Raw genomic sequence first — 18954 nt, 5'->3', positions numbered from 1 at the left:
AAAAAGCATTATAAAAACTTTCAACGATACTGATGGTGTCCAGGGGGAGGAAGGAATACGGAGAAGGGAGGGAGTAAGGGTGGAGGAAGAAGTAAGAGTGGAGAAAGGAGGCTAGAAGGGGGAGGGTCTAGGCGGTGGGTGGGGTGTCTGGTGGAGGGAGGTGGGGGGAGCGTAGGAGGACTGACAGGGGAAGGGGTTCCGGGAGGTGGGATGAGGTTCTGGGTGGGGGTGCTTCCGGGGGCGAATGGGTGTGAAAGGGGGAAGGGGTGCGAATGGTGGATATGCAGCTGAACGTGCACAGGAGAGGTTGGATAGATCCATGTCTGCCTCCTGGGGAGTGAACTGATTGTGGGCATGGTATGGAGGAAGGGTGAGAATGACCGAGGGCAGAGTGAGGTAGTAGGGTGGGAGGGTGAGGGTTCTATGGTAGCAGTAGAAGGGATGACGGGGGTGGTTGGTGGGTCCCGGAGGCAGACACGGACCCTGGAGTTGGGAAGGAGGAGGTTGGGGAAGTGAATGTGGAAGGGGGTGGGATTTTCAGGTAGGAAGGAACGTGCATGTTCACCTGATCATCTCCGAATGAAAAGGGTTGTGGCTGATAGGTAACAGAGGGGAGGTGGAAGGTGATGCCTTGGGGTCAACTGTGATGAGGAAATGGAAACAGGTGACTGGGGGAGGGGGAAAGATGGGGGAGCACACGAGAAACCGAATCAAGGCCATGCTGGCTAAATCGTAAGTGAAATGAGAGTCGTGGTGGGTGAGATCATGTGCTGCATGGAAATGTGATCAGTGGGTGGGTGGAAATGCAGCTCAGCTCAGATGGACAACTGGAAGCGAACCCCAGCAGGCAGCATTCAAAATGCTCAGGACATTGCGATGAGTGTGAACCATGAAGGATCTGCATTGTGGGAGAATGCTTGTACGAGGCTCCGAAAGGCCCAGCCACACACACACACTTCTCCCTCCAGAATCATTCGTGGGCCGGCTGCTCTCTCTGTGGTGATGGGTCTTCCAGGCTGCTTATTTCCACCTCTTCACTGGAGGAGGACTCCTCTTGGCTGCAGATGATTATGTGGATGGAGCTGAGGGACTGGCTGGCTGAGGGTGTTGGTCCTTTGGCAGAGCTCCCTGTGAACCAAAGTAGAGATAAGTGGTGCATGGCAGCAGAGTCAAAAGCAGGAGAGAGGGCACTCACAGTTGCGTTGAGGGTGGGATGATGTGGTGCAGGATACTCAGGTGGGTGTTTACCGCCGACCTCACCGTCGCCACAGGCAGGGTCCACGTCCTCACCAGTCAGCATAATGGCACATTCCTCAAAGTGAGTGAGGGGCCTAATGTGGGCCACTCCACCCCCGGTCCTGGACCTCTCCCTGCTGATGTGAGCCAGCTTCTCCCGCATGAAAACAAATGAAGAGAGTGTGAGCAGGACACATGGCACTGTGTGGAATGTTTGTGAGGTGAGCGGAGCCATGGACAGGAATGAGGATGTGAGCTCCAGAGGATATGAGCCTGATGGAGATGTGAAGGTGTATGTGAGAGTTAGTGATGTTGTCCCTTGAGGTGTGTGATCTCTGTGGATGTGTGATGTGTTTGTGAGTGTGTGAGTTAAGAGTGATGAGAAGAGTGAGTTACCCTTGTGGAACAGATGAGACCATTCATTGTATAGTGGCACTGGGTGGCCGTCCTCTTTTGCAGGGCACTGGCACTGACCACTGCTGCCACCGCCCCCCAAGCCTGGTTGGTAACGCCGCTACCCATCCTGCAGCCAGAGCGGGGGTAGAGGACATCATGACGGCCTCCACTGCGTCCAAGAGGCGTTTCAGTGACATGTCACTAAACTTGGAGGCTGCAGCCTTTTTGCCTTTCATAGATATCTTCCCTGCAGCATCTGTGGCCAGGAAGCACTGAGAATGTGTGCACTTGGCTGGACTTTAAACATGATGCCTGGCATGATGAAGTGGCGAGGTGGTGGAAGGCAGGCAAATGAGAGCCTGCCTGCCATCGAAACGGTGTCTTTCCTGGGAATGCATAAATAATATGGCGGGATTGGGACAGTGCAGCATGAAAACCCGTCATTGTGGCTGGCGCGTAAAATGTTGTTTTACCCAGCCGCTCTCACACTTAGTGCAAATCTGGGACGGTTCACCCTAAAAGTTACACGTTTCTTAACTACACAGATAATGTGTTTTAGGTGTTTAAAATTAAAATATAAATAAAGTAAAGTTTTAGTTCTATTTTATTAATAGATCTACCTTAACTCCTGTGTCCTAAGCTGATTATTAACACACTGTCCCTAACACTAAGCACTTACCAGCCAATCAACTTACAAGAGTACAGTGCCTATACTATTTTAAATACTAGGAATAGAATAAAGTTTAACCACTTACTAGATATTCACCAGATACATCACCAAATATATAAATGTATATAAATGTAGGTTGAGGACCTTACATTCCTGCTAAATGCTCTTCAGACAAATTTTTTATTTATTCATTCCTTCACAGGATGTTGGTGTTGCTGGCTAAGCCAGCCTTTATTGCCCATCCCTCAGAAGGATTAATACTGAAGGATTAATAATAAGGATTAAGGATTAATATTCAACAAAATTATGTAAAGTCCTACAATGTGCTGTCACACTTGGATAATCTTTTTTTTAATATTCATTCATGGGATCAGGGTTTCGCTGGCTAGGGCAGCATTTGTCACCCATTCCTAATTGCCCTTGAGAACTGAGTGGCTCGCTACGCCATTTCAGAGTCAACCACATTGCTGTGGGTCTGGAGTCACATGTAGGCCAGATCAGGTAAGGACAGCAGGCTTCCTTACCTAAAAGACATTAGTGAACCAGATGGGTTTTTAATAACAATGACTTGATGGTCATCATTAGACTTTTAATTCCAGATTTTTAAAAAAATTAAATTCAAATTTCACCATCTGCCATGGTGGGGTTTGAACCTGGGTCACCAGAACATTACCCTGGGGTCACTGGATTACTAGGCCAGTGATAATACTACTACACCACCACCTCCCTAACTTGAGTGCATTGTAAGCATGACAAGTTATAACTATGAGTAAATACTTCCAGTATTAGTTTTCTTGCCAACTTTCACAATTGGACCCATCTTTAGGAAGTTCTGGGAATAAATTCAATGGACATTCTTTGGTAGGGAGAATCGCACTTGTTTCAATCATCTTCCATGAATGCTTCCTCCATGGCCACAACCTTCTTTAGCCAATAACATGGTTCGTCTTATCCGGCAGGAGGATCTGATGGGCTCCCACATCCCATGTGATGAAGAGGGCTCAATGACACCCAGCAGATGCGAGTATCCCGCTAGATTTCCACGCAGAATTCAGAGCCGGAGACGGTCTTGTCACAACCACGTAAAAGGCATTTCCTCAAAGTGGTTCGTGAGCTAAGAATTTATGTGTGTGTGTATGTAGCTCCCTTTTAATTTATGACTGGTTCAATTTTAAAATACTCCAGCAGACAAGCTTTTGTCTTAAACATAAATAAAGTTAGGTTTATTACAAAACTGCTGCTGAAAGTTACTTAAGCAAAGGTGATAAAGATATGAACAAAAATATAGTTACATAGATTAAAATGCAGATAAGGAAAGAAGGATACTTAAAGATGAGATTCCAATCAGTCTCTGTGAGCTGTTGTTGTGGGCCTGTTGCTTGAATTGCTTCTTTCCAAGCTGAAGGTGTTGAAACATGAAGTTCAGTTTAACAGTTGTGATGGCTTCTGCAGTCGACTGGTCAGTGTTTGCCTTTTTAGGTGGACTCAGCAGGTCAAGCAGGTTTTGGGAGAGAGAGGTTTCTTGTTCCTCATTAGTTCTGCAGTTCTGGCACTTGCAGATTGCCTGGACTATTTTGGCAAAACAGCGGTTGATTTCTAAATATCTTCCTCTTTGACTCCCCATAGCAGAGAGAAAATCCCCCTGATGATGTCTCTCACATCATTCTGCACAAATGGCTTTCGCAGCCTATGTTTATCAGGGCCAAGAACAAAATGGCTGCTGTGTTAATTTTGATGAATCATTATTCCATCAGGCAAAGAATTACATTTAGGTCCATTGAAGTCCCTTCCTGTTCTCTCAGGAGCCAATGGGTTTTCACAACTCTTGGAGGATACAGTGGACGTCCCTGGAGGAGTCTTCTGCATTTTAATGACTCTTCATAGCAAACTGCAGAGATATGAGTCTAACAAGGTTTGAACTAACACAGAACAAGCCTGGCTGTCTGTCCATAGTTCCATTTTGGAAAGGACTTTTAAATTCAATTTAAAGGTTTGAAGACAGAAATGTATCTTTTAAATACTCGTCCTTAAAATCTGTATTATCATTATTACACCATCATGACAGTCTAGGCATTTCTCGAATCTTGCACCTTCTGACATAAGAGGCGGGAATGCTGATGCCTCTTGGTAATAACAGCAGACAAATGTTCAATACTATGATAAAAACAAAAAACTACTGCGTTGTCTAGCATTCCTTTATCTTCAATTTTAGCAAAGGCGCTAACCCATTTAAACTAAACAGGTTAACACTTGCATTAAAATAAATGACAGGCAGATGTCATCTCAGAATATTAAGCTCCTGTCAGCTAATATTGTTAACTGCACTTTCATGTTCAATGTGTTATCCTTTCAAACGGCACAATCAACATCTCAGGTGTCGTCTTGTTGGGTACTATGGTGCCATCTATTGATCATATCAGATCATTGACAATGGAAAAGATGTTACTTATTGTCTGAAGGGCCAATCCAGTCCAAATGAAACAATTATTTGACTACAGTTCTGTGCTTTTTGTCTAATACCTGTTTGATATTCACCGTAGCAGACACTGTGGCTGCTGTACTAGCACAATTGATCATTTATTCCAAAATCTTGTGTAACAAAACAGAAAAACTTGCATTTCTACAGTTCTTTTTACGACCTCAGGACCTCCCAAAGTGGATTACACTGTTCCACCAATTAAGTACTTTTGAAGGGTAATGTTGCAATGTAAGAAACACTGCAGCTAATCAGCACATTTAAAGCTTGCACAAACAACAGTGTGATGGTGACCAGATAATCTGTTTTTAGATGTTGGTTTACAGATAAATATTGGTCAAGACACTAAGGATATGTCCCCTGCCCTTCTTCAAAATAGTGTCATGGGATCTGTTACATCCAGCTGAGACAGCAGACAGGGCCTCATATTAATGTCCCATCTGAAAGATGAAACATCTGACAGTGATCTGACAGTACCTTCAGTACAGCACTGGAGTATCAACCTGGATTTTGTGCTCAGCCTTTGGAGTGGAAGTTGATTCCATAATCTCAAGACTCAGACAAGCCTGCAGTGAGGCAGAAATTAAGACAGCATTTACTTATAGACAAGAATGTGATGAGTTGCTGAGTTACAAATTATACTAATATATGTTTCCTCATTCCCCGTTTATTTATAGGCAGGTGTGTCAAAGCAAAAGCAGGGTATCCCTCCAATGCACCAAAGAAAGTAAGTAAAAGGCTTTTCGTTTTATACTGGCTGTCCTTCCTTTATATAAAATTGTGTGTAAGAAACTAGGATAATTTATGAATTGGTATGTATTGTAACCATGTCTAGTTCTAAAAATAGTGTGTAGCCATAAGTCTTAATAGAAGCTAGACACAAATTTCTTTTCTTATTTGGGTTTTACATAGAACCCATCTATGGGTGCAAGCTTGGTACTTACATATGAACATATGAAATAGGAGCGGAAGTAGGCCATTCGGCCCCTTGAGCCTGCTCCATCATTCAATAGGATCATTGCTGATCTGTTTGTGTTTCAAGTTCTACATTCCCATCTACCCCTGATAACCTTTGATTCTCTTGCTTAACAAGAATCTACCTACTTCTGCCTTAAAAATATTCAGTGACCCCGCCTCCACCAACATCTGAAGCAGAGAGTTCCAAAGTTGCACAACCCTCTGAGGGAAAAAAAATTCTCCTCATCTCTGTCCTATAAGGGTGACCTCAATTTTAAAACAATGCCTCCCTAGTTCTGGACACATTCACAAGAGGAAACATCTTTTCCATGTCCATCTTATCAAGGCTATTCAGGATCTTATATGGTGATAAATATTGTTCAAGTTTGATTTGGGATGAAGCACACCAAAATTGAAACCATGCGCATAAATGTCCGCAGCATAAACTCACTTAAGCGGAAGTGGTTTGGCAACGCAAGTAATGATGCCACTAAACACGTAACAAATCTCTCTGACTATGTACTCTCAGAAAGCGAGGAGTTTGTTCTTGCGCATGGTTTCAATTTTCATGTGCCTTCATCCCAAAACAAACGGGAAAAGCTATTTGCTGAGTTTGAACTCCTGTGCTCCCAACTATCCTGCCATAATTATTGTTACTGTGCTCAAAAATAGATTATAAAAGAAAATAATTTGAAGATCTGACCTGATATCTAACTGAGCAGGTATCACTGAGTTAATCAAACCAAAGGTTGCCAAAAATGACACTTCTCTGTTCCATTGTGCCTTCAGTACACTAGATTTCTACAGTAAAAACAGTATATTTTGGAAATACACATATCAACAGCTACTGCCTGAAAACAATGGGAGCAGTGATTATGATCTGAAATTGTTGAACAGTGTTGAGTTTGGAAGGTGGTAAAGTGCTTAATTAAAAGATGATGAGCTTTTCCTTGAGCTTCTATTGAATTTCATTAGATTAGAACCGTGTAGAAGGCTAGAGCAGCGTGTTGGGGGTGGGGGTGGGGGTGGAGAATTAAAATGACAGGTGCCCAGAGGCTCAGGGTTATGCTTGCAGATTGAATAGAAGTGTTCTGTAAAGTGATCATTCAATCTGTATTTAGTCTCTTGAGAAGACCGTAATGTGAGCAGCAAATACAACACTACTTCTGTAGTGCTGAAAATTACGTAGCATTACATAGAAAATAAAGCACAGAAACAGATTGCTCAGCACAGCCAGTCCATATTGGTGTTTATCCTCCAGGGATGAGAAATTTCCATTGCTTGACAGAATTGACTTTTGCAAAATGGAATATCACCATTTTAATTTTTTCCCGCCCTCCGCCTGGTCCGGGGAGCCATCACTCAGCTTTCTCTCTCTCTCTTGAATCTGCCGCCATTCTGACTGACTTACGGTGATTGGATGCGGAGGCCACGCCACCAGTAGCTGCTGCACCCATGTGCAGATCACTTTGGATCATCCACCTGGTGCCGCTTCTGCTGTGGGATTCGATGCTGCTGGACAGGGGCTGGGGCTGACACCAAGAGCGGGGCCAGGGTTGGATGGGAGGGGAGACCGAGAGCAGGGCTGGGAGGGAGGCTGAGACTAGGGCGAGAGTGCATTATTCTGGCTCAGGGTTCCGATTTCCGGTTTTCCTCTGCCCAGATTGCTCTGTGATTCCAAAGACAATGGGAATCAGATGGCCAGAGCTTTGGAGACGGGCTGTTTGCCCTATACTTACCCTGGTCTTACATGGGTTTACGTAGAGTTTTTCCTGGCAGGTATAAAGCCAGAAAAACGAAATAAATAAAATGGAGTGTAAAAGCACTCCAGAATCCACAGCAATGTTCACCCCCCGGCAATGTACACCTCCCCCAACCCTCCCGGCAATGTTCACCTCCCCCAACCCTCCCGGCAATGTTCACCTCCCCCAACCCTCCCGGCAATGTTCACCTCCCCCAACCCTCCCGGCAATGTTCACCTCCCCCAACCCTCCCGGCAATCTTCACCTCCCCCAACCCTCCCGGCAATGTTCACCTCCCTCAGCCCTCCCGGCAATCTTCACCTCCCCCAACCCTCCCGGGAATGTTCACCTCCCCCAACCCTCCCGGCAATGTTCACCTCCCCCAACCCTCCAGCAATGTTCACCTCCCTCAGCCCTCCCGGCAATGTTCACCTCCCTCAGCCCTCCCGGCAATGTTCACCTCCCTCAGCCCTCCCGGCAATGTCCACCTCCCTCAGCCCTCCCGGCAATGTACACCTCCCCCAACCCTCCCAGCAATGTTCACCCCCCGGCAGTGTACACCTCCCCCAACCCTCCCGGCAATGTTCACCTCTCCCAACCCTCCAGCAATGTTCACCTCCCTCAGCCCTCCCGGCAAAGTTCACCTCCCTCAGCCCTCCCGGCAATGTTCACCTCCCTCAGCCCTCCCGGCAATGTTCACCTCCCTCAACCCTCCCGGCAATGTTCACCCCTCCCAACCCTCCCGGCAATGTTCACCTCCCCCAACCCTCCCGGGAATGTTCACCTCCCCCAACCCTCCCGGCAATGTTCACCTCCCCCAACCCTCCAGCAATGTTCACCTCCCTCAGCCCTCCCGGCAATGTTCACCTCCCCCAACCCTCCCGGCAATGTTCACCTCTCCCAACCCTCACGGCAATGTTCACCTCCCGGCAATGTACACCTCCCCCAACCCTCCCGGCAATGTTCACCTCTCCCAACCCTCACGGCAATGTTCACCTCCCGCAGCCCTCCCGGCAATGTTCACCCCCCCCAACCCTCCCGGCAATGTTCACCTCCCTCAGCCCTCCCGGCAAAGTTCACCTCCCTCAGCCCTCCCGGCAATGTTCACCTCCCTCAGCCCTCCCGGCAATGTTCACCTCCCTCAACCCTCCCGGCAATATTCACCTCCCTCAGCCCTCCCGGCAAAGTTCACCTCCCTCAACCCTCCCGGCAATGTTCACCCCTCCCAACCCTCCCGGCAATGTTCACCTCCCTCACCCCTCCCGGCAATGTTCACCTCCCTCAGCCCTCCCGGCAATGTTCACCTCCCTCAACCCTCCTGGCAATGTTCACCTCCCTCAACCCTCCCGGCAATGTTCACCCCTCCCAACCCTCCCGGCAATGTTCACCTCCCTCAGCCCTCCCGGCAATGTTCACCTCCCTCAGCCCTCCCGGCAATGTTCATCTCCCTCAGCCCTCCCGGCAATGTTCACCTCCCTCAACCCTCCTGGCAATGTTCACCTCCCTCAGCCCTCCCAGCAATGTTCACCCCCCAACCAGCCCTCCTGGAAATGTTCACCACCCCGCTCCCTCCCAGCCCTCCCGGCAATGTTCACCACCCCCCCAGCCCTCCTGACAATGTTCACCCCACCCCCCAGCCCTCCCGGCAATGTTCACCCCCCGGCAATTTACACCTCCCCCAGCCCTCCCGGCAATGTTCACCCCCGGCAATGTTCACCTCCCCCAGCTCTCCCGGCAATGTTCAGCTCCCAGTAATGTTCACCTCCCCCAGCCCTCCCGGCAATGTTCACCTCCCTCAGCCCTCCCGGCAATGTTCACCTCCCTCAGCCCTCCCGGAAATGTTCACCTCCCCCAACCCTCCCGGCAATGTTCACCTCCCTGAGTCCTCCCGGCAATATTCACCTCCCTGAGCCCTCCCGGCAATGTTCACCTCCCTCAGCCCTCCCGGCAATGTTCACCTCCCCCAACCCTCCCGGCAATGTTCACCTCCCTCAGCCCTCCCGGCAATGTTCACCTCCCCCAACCCTCCCGGCAATGTTCACCTCCCTCAGCCCTCCCGGCAATGTTCACCTCCGTCAGCCCTCCCGGCAATGTTCACACCCCAACCAGCTCTCCTGGCAATGTTCACCACCCCGCCCCCTCCCAGCCCTCCCGGCAATGTTCACCGCCCCCCCAGCCCTCCTGACAATATTCACCCCCCCTCCCCAGCCCTCCCGGCAATGTTCACCCCCCGGCAATGTACACCTCCCCCAGCCCTCCCGGCAATGTTCACCTCCCCCAACCCTCCCGGCAATGTACAGCTCCCCCAACCCTCCTGGCCATTTCCCCCCTCCCCCTCACCCCAACCCTCCCGGCAATGTTCACACCCCCCCCAACCCTCCCGGCAATGTTCACCCCCCAGCAATGTACACCTCCCCCAGCCCTCCCGGCAATGTTCACCCCCCCCCAGCCCTCCTGACAATGTTCACCCCCCCCCCAGCCCTCCCGGCAATGTTCACCCCCCCCCGGCAATGTACACCTCCCCCAGCCCTCCCGGCAATGTTCACCCCCGGCAATGTTCACCTCCCCCAGCCCTCCCGGCAATGTTCAGCTCCCAGTAATGTTCACCTCCCCCAACCCTCCCGGCAATGTTCACCCCCCAACCCTCCCGGCAGTGTTCACCTCCCCCAACCCTCCCGGCAATGTACACCTCACCCAATCCTCCCGGCCATGTTCAACCCCCCCACCCCAACCCTCCCGGCAATGTTCACCCCCCGGCAATGTACACCTCCCCCAACCCTCCCGGCAATGTTCACCCCCCACAACCGTCCTGGCAATGTTCACCCCCCCCCCCCCCCCCACCCCCCTACAACCCTCCCGGCAATGTTCACCACCCCCCAACCCTCCCCCCCACAACCCTCCTGGCAATGTTCACCCCCCAACCCTCCCCCCCACAACCCTCCCGGCAATGTACACCCCCCCAACCCTCCCCCCCACAACCCTCCCGGCAATGTACACCTCCCCCAACCCTCCCGGCCATGTTCACCCCCCCCACCCCAATCCTCCCGGCAATGTTCACCCGCCCCCCCCAACCCTCCCGGCAATGTTCACCTCCCCCAATCCTCCCGGCAATGTACACCTCTCCCAACCCTCCCGGCCATGTTCACCCCCCCACCCCAACCCTCCCGGCAATGTTCACCTCCCCTAACCCTCCCGGCAATGTACACCTCTCCCAACCCTCCCGGCCATGTTCACCCCCCCACCCCAACCCTCCTGGCCATGTTCACCCCCCCGGCAATGTACACCTCCCCCAACCCTCCCGGCAATGTTCATCCCCTCCATCGTGCACACCTTGCCACCCCCAGCAATGTTCATCCCCTCCCTTGCATATGGAAGTATATTTAAATATCCAAATCAGGGTCCTCTGCTGGTTATAGGGACAATTCAGAATTGACCTTCCCCTCCTCACCCTGATCTTCCCTTTGTAAACACTGAAATTAACTACTTGTTAAGTATCTCAAAAATTTGTTTATCCTCTGACAAAACACCATCCTCTTCTTTCGGGCTCCACCTCACATTTGACAATTCTCTTTTCACTGATTATATTTGTAAAGTACTTAATCCTTTCTGTTATACTCTCTTCATATTCAGTATTTTTTCCTTACCCCTTTCTTCACAGCTTTTCTTATTTTCTCATATTCTCTCTTATTTTTATCATTATTATAGGCATCTTATGATCCTCCCTTCTTCAATTTGAATTTCAGAAACTTGAAGTAGACTCCTCTTTAATAGTTTATATTTACTTTGCAACCCTTCAATTTCATTTATCATACCACTTTATCGATCTAAAGTCTTGTGTGCCATTTTTTACCCCCAACTCACCTTAGTAGGCTCACTTTTCATTTTTCTAAAATATTCTCTATTCCAATATCAGGCTGCTCTTGTTCCTGTATAAACATTTTACCTTTTATGGTTACGACTCCTGAGCTGCTCATCTGTACCTTAGTCATCTACTAGACTGAGAAGCCCCTTGAGGCAAATGGCCATGGAGGGTTTAATCCAAGTTTGGGATGTACTATTTTTAGATCTTAAAAAAAGGAACCGTTAAAATAGTGCAAATAAAGAATATAAAAATGCTGAGATTTGAAAACACACATGCTAGCTATAAAATAAAAAGGGGTAGATTCCCATTTATGCATAGGGGAAAGTACAAAGAACTAGAATTTTGAAATAAAAGCTGCCCAATTTTCAATCCATTGATATCAAGCAGATTCTATAAAGGGTGGGCGATTCACTGCACCAGATTACCGCCCAGGTGATGAAGGTGAAATTTTACTGGTTAATACTTAATGAAGAGATGAATGCTTAGGGATTTGAACATGTCAGACTGGCCTAGATGTAGATTGAAAGGATTCCCAGGCTGCGGACAGCTAGTGTTAGTTGGATTCTGTTATATATTTAATTGATGTTGACTTTTCCAGCTGCAATATTATGGCTATACCTCGCTGGTCTGAAGTTTTATGATCTCCATGTAAATGAGTTTGAGTGTAGCCAGAATATCAATCAATATTATTGAAACTATTGTTAATGCAAGTGAAATTTGAAAGGTTTATGCAAAAAAAAACACGAAGGGCAGAACTTAATGTAATTGAGAGTGGTTCAGGGGAAACTCATGTTGCTTCTGAGGAGGAGGCTCGACCAGATTAAATGAATGTTAGGCACTTAACTAGTCAGCGTTGGACCTTCCCCAGGATTCAGGACCCCAGGGCAGAAGTCCATCACGTCGATCAGCCAATCAGAGGTTGCCACTTCTCCATTACAGGGAGCGGTGGCTGCTGTTATTAATGCACCCAGGGGCTGCCTAAACCACTGAGGGATCCAGGCCACAGGTGAGTGAGGACGGATGGAAGTTGCAGAGAGGGAGTTGCGGGGTGGGGGGTGCAGGTGGGGTAGAGGTGATGTTCAGAGGCAAAGGCGGAGGGTGGCTTTTAGTTGCCATTCCACTGCCCAATGCCATGTCCCTCAATCGTGCACTGTGCAGTTGACAGAGGAACCCTTCTAGAGGGCTACAGGCAAATCCAATGGAGTTTGCCTGGTGGCCTTCTGGAGGCACGGGAATGTCATGTCACTCACATATAATCCCTGAGACTCTAAATTCCAGTGTGCTCAGGGATAATTGGTGTCAATTGACTCAATAATGAGCCTAATTGAGAACCTGACATAAGTAGCTGAACTTAGGTGTCAGCTGTGGCTCAGTTCATAGCACCCTCGCCTTTGAATCAGAGGGTTGTGGGTTCATGTCCCACTCCCGGAAACCAAGAACTGTGATTGTACTCGAAAGAGTTGCAATCTGTGACTGTTGATAACTCGGAAGAGTTTCTCTCACGGATCCGTTCTTGCCTCCAGCTTAATTGCAAGAGGTCTTCTTGCCACCGGGAGAGTGCAGCTTCTCCCCCGATGAAGTGGGTCCACCTGCCATGTTTTCTGCCATAAAAGGTTTTCCCTTTTTTTAAAAAATGCACAATAAAAACGAGGGTAGTTTGTACTGAATGTGCTCACCTTAATCCTACTCCTTTAATGCTCCTTAAATGGAGGAAACTTTCATACCTGCCTGGGCTGATAACAGAAATGAAAGGAGTTGTATGAAGGTCTAAACTATTCTGCTACATGACCAGGGGGCTGGTGAATGCTTATACTTTGGGGTAGGTTGGAGCAGGATAGAGTGAGCTCAAAAGAAAATGGCTGAACTGAAACATTCAAAGAATACAAAATAAGTGAGAACCCTTACTCAAAGTGAGCTGTAGGTTATGAAAATCTACATATAATTACCTATAAATGAAATCTTTATTTTCTAGATTGTGGTCAGCGCCCAGCAATTCGATTGAATAAAAGAGTTCTTGGAGGCAGAACTAGTCGCCCAGGCCGCTGGCCCTGGCAGTGCTCATTGCAGAGTGAGCCGAGTGGACATATTTGTGGCTGTGTACTGATTGGACGAAAATGGGTTTTGACAGTGGCACATTGTTTTGAAGGGTAAGTTGCAAGATGTTGAAGCTGAAAACTGAAATTCAGGGAATTAATGAAATAAGTACTAAAATAAAGTGTGAAATCCTGTACAAAATATAGGATACTTGATATACTGTAAGTCGTTCCCATTTTTTTATTAGCCTTGTTCCTTGTTCCTGTAATTATACTCCTACTGGCTCTTCGACAAAAATTCTAGCCATAGTAATGAAGTAGCTTTAAAGTTGTCATAAATCAGGCTGTTCAATATTTTTCAAACAAGAAATTCAGGATCTTTTCCTGTACATAGAGCGCTGAGGGAGCTCCATGGGGCTGAAGTGAGCGCCTGGGCAATTAGCCCCTTTAAAAGAAGCCCCACATTGGATTTGTTAGTTGTATGAGTCATAAGAGCACCACAGTGGCCCATGTACCCAATGACCCTACGTACTCTTCTGGGGTCAGTGCATTAGGACACTTGTGAGAGAAACTCCAGGGTAACTGCCAGGATTACAGCCCATGGATTTTCAGAGTCCATTTTTCCTTCTCCCTGTAGTTGTGTCTTTGGCTCATATGTGTTTATGATGTATTAGTCTCATATGCACTCATCTGTTTCTGTGCCCAATCTGTGCTTCCTCTGTCTCGTTCTCTCTCTCTCTCTTTGCTATTAGCATACGGTTTTGTTTGAGAAAACAAAGGAGTGGAAGTAGATCTTGGCCATCATAGTGCTATTTTCTTCCTACTTGTGGCTGTTTTCCTGTCCTCAGCTATGTGTGTCTTTCTGTTTTCTCGTCTCTATGGTGGAAGAGGGAGACTTGCGAGCAACTGGGAGGGGTGGGCCAGTGGACAGCAGTCTGATGTTAGGGACAAGGCTAAATCTGGAGAGGGGGTCAAAGGTGCCACAGTGGAAGGCTCAGATGTATTTGAAGGATCATAGTAGAAGATGTTAACTGAAGAGGAGACAATCTGAACGTGGCATATTATACAAAACAGTAGAGTGAAGAGAACCCAATGAGAGAGAAATTTTTGTCTCGTCAATGAAGAGCAGTATTGGTGTCACTGAAGGAAAAGCTAGCTATAAGAGCAAGGCACAGGGCTGGGAGATAGCGGAGGGTGGTCACAGGGAAGGTAGGGAAACTGCAAGAGCAGCAGCAGATCTCAGGACATGGGATTGAGCAAAACATTGTGGACAATGCAGAAGATTGGATAAGGGCTGTAACTGGGACACCAGGAGTTGGGGTGTCTGCCGGGCACTCGGGAAGTGGCTGCAACTATAGTGGCAGTGGACCCATCATATGGCTGCAACAGGAAAAACAGTGTAGGTGGGCAAATAGTTGTGAGGAGGCAGAACCTCACCAGCAAGCAGCTGAAGGCCTGAATCTGGACTGTGACAGGTAATTGTTTACATTGAAAATTGCAATATAAGTATTACATGTACAGCTTCAATTAATAATTAAGAAGTATTACTAAAATAAATGTCTTAATAACAGGAAGTTGGTCAGAGGTATACACATACATAAGACTTTTAATAATAATTGATGTGGCTTTGCACTAAAAACAGGTAGCAAACACAAAGTACCAGGATAGTTAGTCAGCATGGCAGATTTGTACAATTTTTTTCTTTTGACTTGTTTTTTCTTCTTGTAGCCGTGAAAATGCAGCTGCCTGGAATGTCATATTTGGTATCAACAATCTGGACCATCCATCTGAATCTATGCAGACCCGGGAGGTGAACCGAATAATCCTACACCCACGCTATAACAGAGCATTCGTTGATTATGACATCAGTGTGGTGGAGCTGCGTGAAGAAGTAATTGAGACTAGCTATGTCCGACCTGTCTGCCTTCCCAAAAAAGACCAAGTGGCAGAACCTGATACCTACTGCTTTATCACAGGGTGGGGGCACACAGGCAACAGAGGTAAGAAAGGTCAATGAAAACCAATCCTTTGACTACACTTGCTAATGACTCAGCAGAATGCTGGATGAACTCATGCACATGACTGAAGTAAATAATCTGGGCTAATATTCCAGGCTAACAGGGCAGTACTGAGAAGCTACCTTGTTGGAGTTGCCATCCTTCAGATAAAGGATCTGAGCAAGTTCGGTCTTACCATTCCAGTGGCTGAGGTTTAAGATGTCCCAGGCCCTCAATTAACCAACACTACTGAAAGCAGATTAACTGGACATTGATGTTTGAGAGATCTTTTTAAAATGTGCCGATTGTTGCATGTGCCCCCCAAGCTCAATGCCTTAAATGCATCTATACTATTGGCTTCAACCATTTGCTTTGGCAGCCACTTTCTCACCTCTCATTGGGTAAAGAAGTTTCTTCAGAATTCCCCATTGGATTTCTTGGTGACTATCGTATATTGATAACCTCTAGTTATGTTCTTTCCCACAAGAGGAAACATTCTCTCTGCATTCACTCTATCAAAACCTTACATAATTTTAAAGACCTCTAATTAGGTCACCCCTCAGCCTTCTTGCTTCAGGAGAAACGAGACACAACCTGTCAATCTTTTCCTGATATGTATACCCACACATTTCTGCTTTTATCCTTGTAAACCTTCTCTGCACTCTCTCCAGCGCCACTATATCCTTTTGATATGATATCCAGAACAACACAGAGTACTCTAATTGTGAACTAACAAAGGTTTGATACAAATTTAGCATAACCTCCCTTTAGTTATTGACAAATTATTATGCTGAGATCCATTTGTTCCTCTACCTCACCTAGACTTGCACCTTAAAAGTAATATGTGACCTCCCTACTCTTCCTACTAAAATGTACTACCTCACATTTATCTGTGTTGAACTTCATTTGGCAATTGTTTGCCCATTCTTCAAGTTTATCAGTGTTCTCCCTTGGTATTGACTATGTCCCCCCCATTTATTGTCATCTGTGAATTTAGAGTTTGTGTTTTTGATTCCAAAGTCCAAATAGTTAATGTAAATTGTGAACAGCAGTGGACCCAGCACTGATCCATGTTGAACACTACTTCCCACCTTCTGCCACACTGAATAACTATTCTTTGTTCCTACTCTCTGCTTTCTGTCGTTATGATCCCAGCTGACATTACTACTGGACAAGCCTGATCCCAGGGTGGAACCCGATTTGATAGATCCTAACTTTTATTTTTTTTAGATACCAGCAGAGTAGCTACTGAACAGCGTCACAGAAGTCAGCTGATGAACTTTTACCAAAAGAATAAAACATTTATTTAACAAGAAAAGATGAACTGTATTACAATGCTCCTTCATCCACACCTATACCTTTACAGATATATACAGATTTGTAAGGATAACACAATTTACAAAAACTATCTTATACTATCTATCTGTTCACAGTAAGTGCACAGCCCATGTAAACCAATAGGTGACCTGTGGTCAGACACACCACACTCTGAAACCAAGTGACAGATGCCAGTCCAAACAGAAGCTATGAATCTCTCATCAGCTCCCTCCAGACACTTGTCACACTGTGAGCCAACCAGTCTCACTGAACTCCATCTTTCACATGAAAGCTTCCAATCTCCACTCTCCAAAAACTCACTTTGGAATTTTCTCCCAAATTGACGCTTTCTCTCAAATGCCTTCTGCAAAGGGTCCACCTCCAGGATTTTGAACTCTCCTTCCGATGTTCCTCTCCCCTGGGTCACCAAATGCATTCAAGCTTTCTTCCAGACATTCTCTCTCACCGACTCAGCCATCAACAGTACACCACTGCTTCACATGCTCATAGCAAAGAGTTGCAGACCTTCAGCCGTCTCTTTGGATCTTCTGGCCTCTCACTTTAAATCTGTTTCCTGCAACTTTTCTTCCTTTGAGCTTGAAGCTTGGAGCCTTCCTCTGCTCCTCACTCTTAACTTCACTTAACAAGACCTTTTCCAGGTTCCTGTCCTTCCTTTGACTAGAAGGTCTTCTTGGGACTTTCTCCTATTCCAATCCCCTGGATTTTGGGGACTTCTTTAATTTGGAACCTGCTATCTATCCCTTTTCATGTCCTGCCTGTCCTAGCACCTTCTTCCAACTGCACTCAAACTGCTGTGTTTTCTGTGTGTGTGTGGGTGGGTCTCCCTCTCTGGACTCCTGTTGCTAGGCTACAGTACAGTTTTTTCTACTGTTGTGTTTGCTTTAACTTTTCTTCAGGAGTCATAAAACTCATTAGAAATGCAGATATATAAACAGAACTTTAGATTTGCTGTCTCCACTCAAAAATGAAACGAGATCTCAGGTTTCACTTTTTAACCCACAAATAGAAAAAATAAATTAAATTTAAACTTAAAGATGTACTTTATTCCTAACATACCCAAATACACATATAACTTACTTAAACTATCTCTATTTCCTAACACTGTCTTGAAGCCAGCTAACAATCCATTCTTCCACTGTCTCCTGACTCCACATTTTCTGGCCTTATTCACTAGTTTATTATGGGGCAGTTTATTGAAGGCCTTTTGAAAATCCTGATAAATTATATCTACTGCATTACCATTGTCTACTCTCTCTGTTACCTTCTCAAAAAATTCAATAAGGTTGGTCAAGCAGGATTTTCTCTTTTGAAATCCATACCAAGTACTCATTATTACATTTCTCATTTCTAGATGTTCTTCTGTTCTCTCCTTTTAGTAAGGATTCCGTTATTTTTCCCGCCACTGATGTTAAGCTGAAAATGCTCTGTTCCCCCTTCTTAAATACAGATAATTATCACTACTTACAAATACTTTGGATTGGATTTCTATTTTTTATTTTGTCATTTATGCAAAAAAGATAAAATATTTCTAGATATAGCTAACACATTCTGTATTGATACACTCCCATCATGTTCAATTCTTGCAGGTTTTATTGAATAATCAAATATCTGAGAGATTTCCAAGTTCTTAAGTCAATTATTAAATGTCTTTTATGGAGGAAAACTGAAATACTTGACCTGAGGTGTAGAAGACAAGAAAACCAGTAACATTAAATTAGACAGTGTAACAAACATATTTTTGAATCCAGGAACCTATTCTATATTCTGACTTACGGCCACTGCATTTTATCCCCTTGTAAAATGAGGATGTGGCCAGCAGTGGAGAGCTTGTGTGAATCAATGGAGTAGGCATTCTGCTGATATCCCACCATTACTTTGGTAGAAATTCTGGAGAAATGGTATTCTCTGGGGTTCTTGCTGTTCCTCCACCAAAGATACAGTGGGAGGTCAGGAAACTGCCCGTGGAAACTCTGCCCCAATATGTCAGAAAAGCTATGGCTCTACATTATTCACTTTAAAGTACAGAATTCAGTATACTCTATATAATACTCCAAATGTGGCACTGGACAAATTACACACTCATACTTTAAATGCCCATGGCCAGAGTTAAAACACTATTAAAATGCACATCATGAAATGGATAGTTACAATCTGTTGTACATTTTTTTTTCATTCATGGAATGTGGGCTTCGCTTGTTGGGCCAGCATTTATTGCTCATCCCTAGTTGCCCTTCAGAAGGTGGTGGT

The 18954-nt window shown here is 46.2% G+C and overlaps 1 protein-coding gene across 7 annotated transcripts in view; it reads left to right on the top strand.

Moving 5' to 3' along the window:
* The window catches only part of corin (corin, serine peptidase), a 304894-nt gene that overhangs the window by 269709 nt on the left and 16231 nt on the right, over positions 1–18954 (top strand). For all 7 annotated transcript variants that reach the window (XM_078547397.1, XM_078547388.1, XM_078547378.1 and 4 more), the window contains exons 18-20: positions 5456–5505; positions 13312–13486; positions 15101–15372. In XM_078547397.1, coding sequence (XP_078403523.1) covers positions 5456–5505; positions 13312–13486; positions 15101–15372 — 497 coding nt within the window. The remainder of the gene's footprint in view (positions 1–5455; positions 5506–13311; positions 13487–15100; positions 15373–18954) is intronic.

This window comes from Cetorhinus maximus, chromosome 1 (assembly GCF_964194155.1).
Source record: "Cetorhinus maximus chromosome 1, sCetMax3.hap1.1, whole genome shotgun sequence".
NCBI lineage: Eukaryota > Metazoa > Chordata > Chondrichthyes > Lamniformes > Cetorhinidae > Cetorhinus > Cetorhinus maximus.
This window is presented reverse-complemented; position numbering and strand designations above follow the sequence as displayed.